This window comes from Abramis brama (assembly GCF_963993115.1).
Source record: "Abramis brama genome assembly, chromosome: 11".
NCBI classification, from domain to species: domain Eukaryota; kingdom Metazoa; phylum Chordata; class Actinopteri; order Cypriniformes; family Leuciscidae; genus Abramis; species Abramis brama.
In genome coordinates this window covers 34829506-34844154 of record NC_139973.1, presented here as the reverse complement: position 1 = coordinate 34844154, position 14649 = coordinate 34829506, and the positions used below count along the sequence as shown (strand labels likewise).

Here is a 14649-nt window from a genome sequence, read left to right as displayed (position 1 = left end):
TGTTTGAGCTGCAAATAATGATTTTTAACCCAGTTGCATGTCATAAATAACATGCTTAGCATTTGAACATATTTTAATAAGTTTTATTTAAAGGTATGATGGTGTCCTTTAAGGTTAAAGTATTTATGGCATTTTGACATGTAAAAAAAAGCACAAAAAAAACCCAGATTTTTTTTCCAGAATTTATTTCATGTGCATGTGGTTTCACAAATGAATAGATAAAAGTAGATAAAAGTGAATAAATCCATTGACATGTAATTCCCAATGTACTGTAGATTGTGCCAAGTGAAATTATTAGACAAATAAAATTTATATACTGTATACATTTATATAATTTCAAAGGTCTTTTACGGGCATTGTCTGTCAACAGGATGGAATTTGTTTGCTTTCAGTGCCATTTCAAATGAAAACCACAATATTTCTCTGTTAAATTTTTTTGTTTTATATATAATACTAATAGCAAACATTCAGAGGGAACATAAAATGCTATAGAAAATTACAGTTTTCCGAGGTACCTGACTGTATGATAATATAATAGTAACATGATATATAATTACACTTCTGGCACAACACACACCTTTATTTATTTTATCCAGGATGTGTAAATTGGATCATTTTAATGTTGGAAAAAATCAGTCAAAGTATCATCCAAAATTCTATTTTGTTGCTAACTTGTCTGAGCTGTATGCATTGCAGGAATATATACCAAATAAATGAGAAAGTGCAGTATATTCAAGGACAATTATTCAGTACAAAACAGTGAACAGCCATTTACCCGCAGTTGAGACATACAAATTTGAGACATAAAAATACAGATGGTCTTTTACCCAAGATCTGAGCGAGGGTAAAAACTAGGTGTTGGGACCACCAGGTTTCATTCAGATGTTTAAGAATAATTAAAGAGCCTGAAAAAAGAATACATAGTCTCATGGTGCTATACTGGAATATGAGCATATTTGCAGCCACAGAGGTCAATGTAAAATTGGGGGTTGTGGTAAATTATATAACAATAATAATAACAAAAAAAACTATTGAATCGTGTATGGGGCGAATGCCTGGTCGAACAGCAGTGCTTTGTTGCAGTCAAACGAAACTTAATTATGATCTAAATAATGACCTTTGCAAAATAAAATTGTGGTTCTTTGATAAGAGGATAAGAATACCATGTTTGGACAGCATGGTAAGAGGCATTTATTCAGTAGATTTGGTTCCGTTGTAGTCACTCTGCATGTCCGCATCATCCTCTGCAGCATCAGAGCTGTCAATCATTCCCCGTCTGCCACCACCTCCAGAGCGCCTCGTTGAGGTGGTGAAGGATGATGGTTCATTTCCTCGCCTGAAAAATTACAGCAAATCTTAGCATTAAACACACAACTTTCAATGTAGGTTAGCCCTTAAGCAGCAAGTTAAGTTTCTCAAACCATTTTGACCCAAGGAACCAAATTCATAATCCCAAACTGTTCACAGGAAGCCCACAAGAAGTCAATGTGATTGAACTTTAAAAAAAAAAAAAAGGTTTTTATTTTGCAGAACTTCCAGTGAACTATCCTGAAGTGTGATCTACAGCATTCGTACATGACTCCCAACATGCTCAATTTGGTAGTGTTGAAGCTTAATATATAATTTTTATCCATCCATCCATCCATCCAATCCATCCAATCCATCCATCCATCCATCCAAACTCTAGAGCACCCAAAGTGCTCCCATGCCAACATGAGGACAACATGAAAACTGGCGGATGAGCTGCTTGTGAGTAAGAACACAGTGCTGCGCTTCACTATGAAACACGCAGAACGTATGTTTATTTCATTAAATCACATCCTTTCGCAATTTGATAATTGCAATAAGACATATTGTGATTTCAATTTTATTTTGATTAATCATGCAACCTTAGTGCAACCCACTGAGCCACCCTATATATTTCAAATACAATTTGAGAATATTTCTCTCTATTTGAAAAATAAGGAGAAATTTACTCAAGGCCCCCTGGAGGGCCACACACCCAGGTTTGAGAAATGCTTTATTATTAAAAGAATATTGCACAAAATATATTAATCAAAGAGGCCTTGATTTAAAAGATGTTAAGAATTTCAGTAACAGTTCATATGTGAGAAAAAGCAATAAGTCACTTCTATACCAGCATCCTAATGTATAGGTAAGTCGCCAGAATTCAGCCACAAGCATCCTTTACAGTGGAAATTGTATCACTGAGATATCAGTTAAGATTTGTTAAGGTTAAAGGCAGTGTTAAAACCTCATTCGTAAACCTGTAAACAGGCTAAATGAGGTTGGTTCGGAAAACTGAACCATGCTTTGAGACAGAAGAGGGAAATATGGTGTAATATGCTAGTCTGATAAATATTAAAAAGAAGACTGTGCAAGAATGAGCTTTCCATCAAGTGCATTAAAATTAGGATTTAGAGGAGGGACCATTAATCATGGAAGCATTAATAAACAATTAATACCTAATACATAGTATTACGTTTATAATTATAAAATGGACAGTTCTGGTCATGGATGCTGATTTGGTCAATAAATTGTTTCCGTTGTTTAAGTAATCTATATAAATTGAGCGGTTTAATCCAGGGATGATCACTTTATATGATGAACAGATTTTATTTATTCACATATAAACATCAACGCTCAAATGTGCATGCTTGATGTGAGAAAACCAAAAAGGTTTGTTTTCACATGTCACACAAGTATGCTTATTGTTGCGATAGTCTTTTCTTCCCTGTAGTAACATATATCCGAGTGATATATGTGTGTATAACAGCTTCTCGCAGAAGACAAAATGTAGGGCGAAATTCGATTTAGTCTATCGGGAATTGATTGGGTTGTTGTGGTTTGCTATTGGTCGATCTCATGTGAGTGACAGGTTGTCCCGCCCTCACACCAGTAAACACGGCATCAGAGAAGAGAAAATATGTCATTCCAAGAGGGATCTTCATTTGTGTTTTGATGATGAACGAAAGGCTTTTGGGTTTGGAACGACATGAGGGCGAGTAAATGATGACAGAATTGAGATTTTTCAGTAAACTAACATTACTACTTATCCACTATTGCTTAAACAGTCTCTACGATTGTTAAAATATATGTAATAAACCATATTTCACTCTTGCAAGCAAGAAATATGTTTGTGACAAGTAAAAGGAAAGATTTGTGAAGAGTACATCTTCTGTGTCAAATTTTGAGCACAGAGGTACCTGCATAGTCACTGTGTGGGTTCAGGATTGCCTCTGCAACAGAGATAGACAATCTTCGTTTTGCAGTTTATAAAAGGAAGGGATTTGGGCTGCGCTAACAAGCACTGACTCTAAAAGTGTATTCATTACCCATTTCACTACTTCCTGTTGTGCTCAACCACTTTGACATTAGACGCCATGTCTTTAGAGCGCTCTACGTACCTGAGTTTGCTCTTGAGGGTATTGACCTCACGGCTCATGGCATCATTGGTCTCTGTGGCCTCATCCAGCTCTCTCTGAAGCTTCCTGCGGGCCGCAGTGATTCGCTGGGACTCCTCCTCGCTCTCTTCCAACTGCCTCTTCAACTGTTTGACGCGAGCATTCGCCTTATCCGCCTGTGAAAAACAAACACTTTTCAGGCCAAGCACAGTTATAAGATAATTTTCCTTTTGACTGTAGGTATGATCTCTACATTTTATGGGGAAAGAGGACAGAGTATAGCTGCTGTATGGCTAACCTGGTCTTTGTATTGTTCTGCTTGTTTTCGTTCATCCTCCACTTGGGTCATAAAATCCTTCAGTTTCTTGTCCTTCTGGCGAACCGCCTTCGCTGTGTTCTGCTTTTCTCTGCATTAGAAAAAAAAAAAAAAAATCAGTTTTCAAAAGCAGTTTTTTTTTCAGTTGGCCTTCCGGAGATCTTCATGCACTACCGTTTTTAATTTATTCTTGTGATGGCAAAGCTGAATTTTCAGCATCATGACTCCAGTCTTCAGTGTCATGTGATCCTTCAGAAATCATTCTAATATGCTGATTTGCTGCTCAAGAAAAATTTCTTATCAATGTTGAAAACAGTTTTGCTGCTTAATATTTTTGTGGAAACTTTTTTTTTAGGACTGATGATTAATAGCAAGTTTAAAAGAACAGCATTTATTTATTTTTTGTAACATTATAAATGTCTTCATCTGCTGTATTAATTTTTGTATTTATTGATTTATTATTATTATTTCAATTTTTTAACAAAGAGTATTTCTTTCATAAATATCTTATTGGTGGTAGTATATGAATATATTACTTGGTGGTTTAAGTATGTTATGTTAATATGAAGGGTTAAAGTATATAATATAATACTTATTATTGAAAAAATGTTAAAGGCTTTTTGTTTATTGATTTATTGTTTATTTATTTGTGTATTGATGTCAAAACTAATTATTAAAATATTATCTGGAAAACATTTACATTGTAAAAAATCCTTTAAAAATTTGAGTGTATAACCCCAGTAACAGAATATTTGATAGGCATTTTAAATCTAATTAAATTTGTATAGCACTTTTCAAAATAAATATTTGTAGAAAAAAATGCCACAACCATTAAACACATGTACAAACAATTTATGAATGAGGGAAAGATGAATACATATTTTTCCTCACAAAAACTGAATGTGTGAAATCTTTTTCATTTCTATTAACCGTTCTCTGCTCCCCCTTGGGGAGCTTTAGAATGAACTACTTGCCTGCTCTCCTGCTCAAGTTGTTCCTCCAATTGTGCCACTTTGGCCTCAAGAGCAGTAATTGAGGACTTAAATTTGGATTTAACTTGGTTCTCCATCTCCAGGAGTTTAGCTTTCAGCTCTTTATTCTGTCTCTCCATCAACTGTTTGGCGCTCTCGTTCTTTTGGGATGTGGTGCGTTCGGCCTGGAGCTCGTTGGTTAGCTGGTCGACCTGAAGGATGTAGAAAACAGCTGAGCAAATGACGCGGTTTTCATACAAATTACAAAGTCATTGAAATGGCATTTCCATTGATGAGTGTTTATGCCTACATATTGTACACCTTAATTTAATATGTGATTTATGTATAATATATTTTGAAATCAAAATGTATCATACGTTTCTTGATATCTGCCACAGATGGTCATGGCTCCATAATATAATACATGTACCTGCTGGACGCTCTTCCTCAGCCTGTCATTGAGCATCTCCATATTGCCCTGCTCCTCCTCCAGCTCTTCCTCCAGCTGTTGAATCTTCGCTTCTAACCGTCTCTTCTCGTCAGACAGCGCAGACCTTTGAGGTTCAGTCAAGCCACACATTAGTTTAAATCAGAATGTGCTTAGAGCACATTTTTGCCTTAATGTTTCGCTACACAATCTGTGCTGGTATGTCTAAAAAGTGATATATTTCTAGAAATCCAGAACTACACTCTGTTCCCATACAAACAGTCACACTAAAGTATGTCTACTATTAATTGTAACAGTGAACCACATATTCCAACGGAAGTCAGTCTATCAGAGTATCAAAATAAATTCCACAGGATTAGAATATCGCTATGATATTTTATGTTGTCATACTCACTTTCCAGATGTGTTGCTGGCCAACTCATCAGCCAGTTCATCTCTCTCAGCTTCAGCTTGCTTTTTAGCCCTCTCAGCTGCAGCCAAGTCCTACATTCAAAGAATTTAACTGAGTTCTTCAGTAATCAGGGTGAGATGATCATGCAAATCACTTCAGCTGAACCCCTTAAACTTCATTATATACTTTAAATTACCCCTAAAGATTTTAAGTAATGCAAGCATTTCAATAAATACAATGAATTTCACAAAATATTCTAATTTAATATTTATTTTGTTATTTTCCATTGTTATTGTTAAACTGATCTATATCAGTCTTTTAAATTTATTTTCAAAATATAGTATTTCTGTATTTGCATTTCTATCACAATCAAACCCTCTGCAGTTCCATCATGAACCCATAGGGGTTTTGTGAGCCCTTAGTTGGGAAACTCTAAGTTAGCCTATTCAAATAATCCAGAATTGTATTAGTTTGGAAATAATACATTAGTTGGTTTAGTGTGTTGTTTACTGAAGCCTCACCTCTTGCATCTGTAGAAGTTCAGCCTCCAAAGTCTTGGCCTTCCTCTCGTTCTCCTTGGCACTGGACAAAACTTCCTCCCTGGCAGTTCGAGCATCATCAAGCTCTCTTTGGAAGTCCTTCATTTGAGCCTAAAGTATACACACCAAAGTAAAACACCTAAATAATTACTAAAGGCAAGAGTTTTGGTTAATTTTTGTGGCATGCTTCAGTTCACGGAGACAGAGACGGCAGAGAGCGCATCCTGTGTGTTTTCTTTATTTTACAAAGGCACAACGTTTTCTTGTTATTGTGAATTTACACAAATAAAGTTTAGTAAAGTAGACAATTTTCAAATAATATATTATTCTTATCTGTATGACCGAAAATTAAGGATTTTAAGTTGTTTCCGCTATTGTCAGGAAAAAATGGAAGTGACCGTTTGGATTTCCTGCTTGACATACTGTATTTACCACAAAGAACCGCTGTTAATGATCTGTCCTTCACGGACTGCGACTAACCAACTAATACAATGTTGGTCGACTAAGCCTCTTCTAGTCGACTAACGTTTAGTCGACTAATAGGGGGCAGCCCTGAAATTCACCCATGTATAAAATTTAGTTTTCACCTGGAGCTTGCGGAGCTGCTTGATCGCCTCGTCTCGACCCTTGTTAGATGTCTCAATCTGGCCCTCAAGGTCCTTTATGTCTCCCTCCATTTTCTTCTTGGAAGCAGCTATTGCAGTCCTTTGCTTGCGCTCATCTTCAAGTTCAGTTTCCAGCTCACGCACCTGTTGGTAAAGATCTTCGTTTAAACCCTTATACACATGGATGTGGATGTCACAGTCTGAGCGAAGAAGTAGTACTGCACCTGTTTGACCAACTGCCTCTTCTTCTCCTCCCCTTGCTCATCTCTTCCCTGGAGATCTCGCTCAAACTGGGCTTTTAGAGCCTGCATGTTGACTTCTAGACGCAATTTTGCATCCTCTGCAGCCTGTAATTCATCCTCCAGCTCTTCCAACTGAGTCTTCATCTCTTCTACCTGAGCCTCCAGGCCACGTTTTGACTTCTCAAGCTCATGCACCTAAAATTTGAAAATGAGTTTGATTGAAATTTCTCTTACTTCAATGGAAGGTTTGTTTATGATTGATTTGTATAATGGTTTACACTTTGAACTTACGCTCTTGCCCACATCATCTTTGGAGCTGACCAGGTCCTCCATTTCAGCACGAAGGGCTTTATTGGCTCTCTCGAACTCCTCACGGGCATCTTGAGCTTCTTCGAGAGCTCTAGCTAAAGACAGAGCCTTGGTCTCCTTCTCTCTGGCCTCAGCCTCTGCACGATCTCGCTCATCTGCATACTTATTAGAGATGCTCTTCTCCTCAGCAAGCATCTGAAAAGAAGCAGTAGAAGTGAAGATATGTCCACACCCAATGGAAAAACATGTAACTGATTAAGTAGACATATTGCGTAATATTTTAAGAGATAATCAGAAACCTGATCAAACTTCTTCTGTTTCTTCTCAAGATTGGACACCAGCTGTCTCTGGTTGTCCAAGTCCATCAGTGTGTCCTCAAGCTCCTGTTGCAGTCTGTTCTTGGTCTTCTCAAGCTTGTCATAGGCTGCTGCCTTCTCCTCAAACTGAGTATTGGATGCCTCCAGGTCTCTCTGCAGCCGCTTCTTACTCTCCTCTAAAAGTTCTGCATTACCTGATACCTCTTCCAGCTTCTTCTTGAAGTCAGAGAGCTGTGGATGCAAAGAATATTCAAAAGGTAAATATTGGGGTGTGAATGGAGCAAGACCACAGATTATTTATCTTAATATCGCTAACCTTACCTGAATGTTCAATGTGGAGACATGTCTCTCCACGTTCCTCTTTGCTTCTGCTTCCTCCTCAAGCTGCTCCTGTAGGGCATTGCGCTCATCCTCCATTTGTCGTAGTTTGGTAGAGAACTGGAGCTTTTGTCTTGTCTCTTCAGCCAGCAGCTCCTAAAAATGTCAGAGTCAAAATTCAAAATACATTAAGCCAGTAACTCAAACCCTTTCCACATCGATAAATAATGGTGTTAGCTTAAAGCTTCTGGTTTGAAGCTATAATTAAAAAACACTCCATAACATAGCACATACTTGTGTATCTTGGACTTGAGAACTCAAGCTTGCCACATCCTTGCTAAGCTTTATGTTCTTCCCCTCTGCTTCATTAAGAAAGTTGGTAACGCTCTCCAGTTCCACCTGTCAAAGAACCACATGTTAAACACACTGTGTTTGCTCTAAGATCAAAAACCTTTAAACTTACAAACATGTTGTAGGTTCTCCCAACAGCAACATATCTAATAATACAACCTCTACCATCACTCACAGTAATTTTAGAGACCCGATCGCCCAGCTCAGCTTTCTGCTTCTCGCTGTCATTAAAGCGAGACTGCAGGTCAACAAGCTGTCCTTCCACCTTCTTCCTCTTGTGTTCACCATCCTGTTTGCTCTGAGCAAGAGAACGGATCTCCAGGTGAAGTTCTGATGTCTCCTTCTCCAGAGTTTGCTTGGCTTTCTCCAGGTTTACCTTCACCTAAGAAGCATTTTGTATATATTTTACAAAAGCACATATTTTACATAACACAGAGTTCTTCAGAAAGCTAAACATGTCAACAGAAGATATGGTGGCCTACCCTCTTGGACTGCTCTAGCTGCTCTGTAAGCTCCTCCAAAGCTTGGGTATGTTTCTGTCTCATCTCTTGCACCTGAGCCTCGTGGACACGGCTCTCGTCCTCCATGGCTCTCTTCAAAAGAGTCACCTCCTGCTCACGTTTGGCCCTGAAAAAATACACATCCTGACGATCAGGTCAATGGTGTCTAGTAAACCTTTTGTCAATTTGTAATATATTAAATCAATACAATGCACTTCAGATTAAAAATCAGTTCATCATATCCAGACACCTGAGCTCTTGCTGAGTAGCTGTGGTGTCTAATGTGTCCTCCAGCTCTGATTTGAGAGCTTCAAGCTCTTCTCCTAAGTCTCTCTTGGTCTTTTCAGCCTTATTCCGGGCAGCCCGCTCTGACTCTAGGTCCTCCTGAAGATCTGAGATGTGTCCCTCCAGCTCCCTGATCTTCTTCAGTGCATTGTTTTTCTGAGCTGTCTCGTCCTCTATTCTGATGTAAATGCAGAGAGAATATAATATTTACTATAGGTTTGTGAAATATGACATGAAAGCACCTCCAAATTAGCTTAATAGACGAAAAATCTGCAATTTGAACGATTTAAATTGCTTAATATCTGTATACCGTGCCAGTGCAGCCTGAAGCTCCTCCTCTTTCTTAGCAAGCTGGGCTTTCAGATCAGCAATCTGAGCTTGAAGTTCAGCAATCTGCTCCTGAAGGTCATTTGATTCACCCTCCAACTTTCTCTTGGCTTTGTCCAGCTCCTGTCGAGTCTTCTCCTCTTTTTTCAAGCGTACTATGATTAAAACAACATATATTATCACTTATAACTGAATCATTTAGTAATCAGACATTAATGGGATTAATTTCCAGACAAACATTATCATTATGTATCAAAAGTAAATAATGGACAAACCCTCCAGTTCTGAGATCATTGACTCATGCTTATTCTTCAGCTTTGTCAGGTTTTTGGATTTTTCTTCTTCTTCAGCTAGGTTTGAGCTATAATCTGCTACCCTTTCTTCTAGAAGCTTCCTCTCCTGCAAACAGAGTACAGAGTACAAAATTGAGTACACCTAAATTTCCACCACCACCGCCAAAATATGCCATCTTGTTTGAAGTCAAACCTTCTGTAATTTGTTGTTATGGTCCTCCATCACCAGGATATCATCCTCTAACTTTTTGATCTTGGCATCACATGTAACCTTCTCCAGTTGCAGCTTCTGACGAGCATCCTCTTCCTCTTCAAGATGTTCCTCAAGATCCTTAGAACATTTATTGAGAGATAAGAGAGAGAGACTAAATAGTAGAGTTTAATCTAAGGACAGAATTCGAAAAAGTACTGGTTGCCTGTGAATGAAAACCAATAGATGATAACCTACTCTGATCTGGTCGTGCATTTTCTTCTTTTCCATTTGTAGGGCTGCACCACGATCCTCCTCTTCTTCCAACCTCGCCTCCATCTCATGCAAGATTTCCTCAAGTTCTTGTTTCTTGCTAGCTAACCGTACTCTCATTTCCTCTGCCTCTGCATAGAGCTCCGTCTCAGCCTGCAGTTTCTCCTGGAGCTGGTTCCTTTCTTCCATAAGCTGCAGATGGAAGGATATTATTGTTTGTAATCAGTGTTTAATAAATTGGCATTTAATGCAGAAGGACAACGTCAGGATGTCTGCATACCTGCGTGTGTTTCAGTGAAATGTCTTTTAGCTCAATTTCAAATTTTTGTGAAGATTCTTTGGCCCTTTGGAGCTCCTCATCCTTCAGACTCATCTCCTCCTCTTGGCGTGTCACCTGCAGAAGAGGCTTTACCTGTGGGCATTGAGGGAAATGTGTTTAGATGTAACATAGACAAGTGTTTTTGCTAGAAACAAATTGTTAGCATGTTAGCACCATGTTCAACCATTTGTGTCACAGGAAATATAAACAATTTGTATAGTCACATTGTTCAACCAGTTGTGTCACAGGAAATATAAACTATGTAAACTACGTTTATAGTCACATTGTTCAATAGATAAGAAATTCAGAAGCTAAGAAATGTCTCACCTTGGTGAAGAGTCTCCACCACTGCCAGTTCCTGAGTTTTAGATAAGCAGCACAGTTTCTCTGGATCACCTTCATAGCTGTCAGCTGTTGCTGCCTCTTAGCAAAGGCCCTACACACGGTTTTAAATAAGAATAACTCAAATTGCATAATACGGTTTTGAAAAATACTATATTTGTAAATTTAACTCACTTTCTAGCTAGGAATCCCCTGGCCTGCGCCTGGAAGGCAATGATTATGACTGTAATCTTTAGATCACGCTCTTCTTCCAGCTGGGCCAGGACTCCTGTGCGGAAGAAGATTTTGCTCTGACCAATACGGTACAGGTTTGGGTCCAGATCCAGGTGCTTGATCTACAGAAAGGGTTAGGTATAAGAAAAAAGCTTTTACATTATTATTGGTGTATGATGCTCTTTAACAAGATTTCATTGTATAATATCTTACCATGAGACAGCAGGCCTGCTTGCCATCCATGAAGCCCTTTGGAATAGCATTTGCTGCCAAGATCTCATATCTGTACGTCAAGGTAAAATAAAGAGAATTGCATAACATACCAATATATTTGGCACAACATAAATACCACACTTGTATTGGACTGCAAATCTAAATCCAGGCAGGGATGTATTTTTTCACATCTTTCAATGTGATTCTAGAGCAGTGCTTTTCAAACACATTTTGTATGCCTCCTTCATTGGACACACCCAATTCAACACTGCGTCCGGAATCGCGTAGTTGTCTGAGAAGGTATACATTGGAATTTGAATTTACTTTGCTACCGTTAAAAAGTACGGACTATATAATATGAATATGGGTAGTATGAATGAAATTCGGACGTACTACATCCACCATGTTGTTACTGTCACGTAACCTTCCAGTGTCAGCTGCGCTTTCATTCATAAATCTCCCCCCATGGTCTCCCATGGTATAGTAAAGTGTCAATCGAATGAACACTTCAGAATCTCAGCGGAAGTAGTAGGTCATCCGGTGACTTTGCACCTTCTTTTTTTTCTCGAATACTATGTATTCGGAAATACTTCTCTTTTGGCGTGCTGTTTTTCACTAACTAAAAGTAGTGAAGTATTCGATTTCAGACGCAGTTCAAGTCTATGAGCTAGTGAGTGGAGTCAGGCATGTTAGATGAAGGAGACATCCAAAATATGCAGTGGTGGGGGGTCCCCAGGACAGGTTTGAGAAGCACTGTTCTAGAGTATTATATACTGTTTTTACAGTTGATATGCAGATAGATAAAGTCAATAAGTCTCACTAAATTAAAAAAGCTCCATATAAAATAATGAGCTACCCACCGCTGCCGGAACTCTTGGAAGACAATTCTGTTGGGGAATCCTTGGCGGCAGATACGAATACCTTCAAGCACACCATTACATCTCAACTGTTCAAGAACCAGGTGGGCATCCAGCTTTCCTGCCTGCAGGTGAAAAATGTACCTTTAACACAGCTAGTCTGATAATGTACCCCATGCCCAAACATCATTGGCACTGCCAATTTTAACATGGTATGCAATAGTGACTTACCCGTTTCTCATGGTTGGGGATAATGCAACGGACAAAGTTTGGCTGCGTGTTGTGCAGTGTGGTCATTAGCTTAGCCAGAGACTCTTTGTAAAGCTGACCCACAGTACGGAACATGCCCTTCTTGGTCTTAGAGGCACTAGGTGCAAAGCTGTCTGACATCTTGGCAATGGTTTCCAATCCAACCACACGGTCAGCTGAGAAACAGAAAATATAGAAGATATCAGCCATTATTCTTATCTTAGATAAACTTGCCAATATTCTGCTTTGATTAACTAAAACAAAAAAGTGAGAACATGTACACCAATAATTGCAATTGACTGGTTTGCAACCATTTTTATCAACTGTATATTTAGTTTTTAGACATTTTAAGAGATATAAGATGCATGCGTTGCTCATACTGACCATCTTTCCACAGATCTTGCACAAATGGATTGGAGGAATTATTCAGCAGTGATGTAACATTGTCATTTAAAGGGTCCATGTTCTTGGTCAACCATGATGTGGCATTGTAGTCCACCTAATTGAGCGAGAGTAGGTTTGGGTCATGATATTCAATACAGAGGGAAGAATTCACTAAGAATTAACTGTGCCCAATGATGCACTGTCTGCATTTTTTTTTATGTTACCTACAATAAAGGTAAAAATGACCACAAAATTCAAGCTTGACATTATTTGCACAGCACAATTCCCTATCTTGCAATCTAAAATTTTGCATAGAAAAAGGGGTGGTTGCACAGACAATGACTGATGTAAATACAATGACAATGACTGATGTAAATACTCTGCCGTGCTACTTCAGTGCATTAAGCCTAGTTAAACACGATTGCGACAGCTCAGTGATTGAGACATAGGTTTTTGTGCTGAAATGCTACATATAAAAGTGGCGCAACTGTGTAGTGTATTTGACCCAGAGTCTGTATTCCTTGGGTTATTATTATCTGGATCACGATATTGTCCACATGTAAATCAGTAAATATATCTTTCAAAACTCACCCGTCCAGCATAGTGAAGCACAGAGAATTCTGTCTTGTCCTTCAGTTGCTTAGGTTTAGCAAACTTAGTATGATTAGCATGAGTGTTGCAAAGTTTCTCCACAAAGGAAACATCTGTTGCCTTTGGAAACCAACACTCTTCATCCAACAGAGCCAGGATGCCTGGAGGATTGTTCTGTGGAGGAGTTTCAGTAAAAGTGAGTGACATTACGTACTGTAAAAATAAGACATCATCATTTCAGACTAAAGACTTCCACCAAAAGATTGCCTGTTACAGCCATCAAGCCAAATGGATTAAATGAAAAGACATTAGTCACCGTACAAATTTCTGCAGGAAGCAGTTGGTTCAGTTCAAAACAGCAGAGAATAAGAATCGTTCTGTTCCTGCAAATCAACACACACAAAAACTTACCGGCCTTTCAATAAGCTCAATGCAAGGTTGCAAATCTAGCCCGAAGTCAATGAAGTTCCATTCGATGCCTTCACGTTGGTACTCCTCCTGCTCCAGGATGAACATGGTGTGGTTGAACAGCTGCTGAAGCTTCTCGTTGGTGTAGTTGATGCAGAGTTGCTCAAAGGAATTGTCCTAAAGGAGAAATACAGTAGATGCCATTTGCACTAACACTTTACATATGTTGTTTACCAAATTTAATTTTTTCCTTTTAATTTTTCCAAACCTCGAAGATCTCAAAGCCAGCAATGTCCAAGATCCCCAGGAAAGAGGCACCCTGACGCTTCGTCTTGTCCAGTGCCTTATTAACTCTTAGAAGGATCCAACGGAACAAACGTTCATACATAGCTTTAGCTAAGGCTTCAGTGGCAAAATCAGCCTGAAAAGGAAAAAAACATCTTACTGGTAATACTGTACGTCCTTCCATAATGATAATCGTGCAGTTTTCCAGTTTCATTACAGACTTGAGCAACATTACACAAATTCCACAACATCGCAGCACAACTATAAACTCTCTCCTCACCTGTTCTTTAGTTTGGGCCTTTTGCACAACCTCACGACCCACTTTAATACGTGGCGTCAGAATGGCTCTTGTGAAGTCCGTCACATTAATGCCTTGGAGATGGCAAACTTTCTGGGCAGCTGAGAATGAGACACATTTCAACAGTAATTTAGGTTTGTAATAATGATTTATATTATCCTGAGATGTCTTTCATTTGCCATTTTCCCAAAGGTGTCTGACCTGTGTTGTCCGGCATGGTAGCCTGTTCCTGGTTCCTCTCTTTCTTGAACTCAATGTTACCCAACTGCAGCACAGTTGAGACTACTTTGAGGACATCTGACAAAAAGAAATAACATTTCTCAGAATTGATTATCTTTTCAAAGACTCCAAAACTCTTCATTTTTAGCTGATATGTTGGTAAAAATAAGCAGAAAATGTGTATACCATGTG

At 38.6% G+C, this 14649-nt stretch overlaps 1 protein-coding gene across 3 annotated transcripts in view; it reads right to left on the bottom strand.

Moving 5' to 3' along the window:
- Positions 1-176: 176 nt before the first annotated feature.
- myh11a (myosin, heavy chain 11a, smooth muscle) overlaps positions 177-14649 on the bottom strand; it is a 31708-nt gene continuing 17235 nt past the window's right edge. For 2 of the 3 annotated variants that reach the window (XM_084128969.1, XM_084128971.1), the window contains 32 exons: positions 14440-14535; positions 14221-14339; positions 13924-14076; positions 13659-13832; positions 13248-13421; positions 12657-12771; positions 12255-12448; positions 12027-12148; positions 11167-11236; positions 10915-11075; positions 10726-10834; positions 10360-10491; positions 10065-10271; positions 9810-9947; positions 9599-9722; positions 9307-9478; positions 8962-9174; positions 8694-8838; positions 8387-8593; positions 8155-8259; positions 7864-8016; positions 7525-7773; positions 7208-7420; positions 6899-7111; positions 6657-6818; positions 6052-6180; positions 5534-5622; positions 5122-5245; positions 4695-4903; positions 3703-3811; positions 3408-3580; positions 177-1336 (listed from right to left, as the gene is read on the bottom strand). In XM_084128969.1, coding sequence (XP_083985095.1) covers positions 1192-1336; positions 3408-3580; positions 3703-3811; positions 4695-4903; positions 5122-5245; positions 5534-5622; positions 6052-6180; positions 6657-6818; positions 6899-7111; positions 7208-7420; positions 7525-7773; positions 7864-8016; positions 8155-8259; positions 8387-8593; positions 8694-8838; positions 8962-9174; positions 9307-9478; positions 9599-9722; positions 9810-9947; positions 10065-10271; positions 10360-10491; positions 10726-10834; positions 10915-11075; positions 11167-11236; positions 12027-12148; positions 12255-12448; positions 12657-12771; positions 13248-13421; positions 13659-13832; positions 13924-14076; positions 14221-14339; positions 14440-14535 — 4898 coding nt within the window. In that variant the 3' untranslated portion in view covers positions 177-1191. Of the gene's footprint in view, positions 1337-3206; positions 3240-3407; positions 3581-3702; positions 3812-4694; positions 4904-5121; positions 5246-5533; positions 5623-6051; positions 6181-6656; positions 6819-6898; positions 7112-7207; positions 7421-7524; positions 7774-7863; positions 8017-8154; positions 8260-8386; positions 8594-8693; positions 8839-8961; positions 9175-9306; positions 9479-9598; positions 9723-9809; positions 9948-10064; positions 10272-10359; positions 10492-10725; positions 10835-10914; positions 11076-11166; positions 11237-12026; positions 12149-12254; positions 12449-12656; positions 12772-13247; positions 13422-13658; positions 13833-13923; positions 14077-14220; positions 14340-14439; positions 14536-14649 lie in introns of all 3 variants that reach the window. The other variant, XM_084128970.1, reaches the window with a different exon arrangement.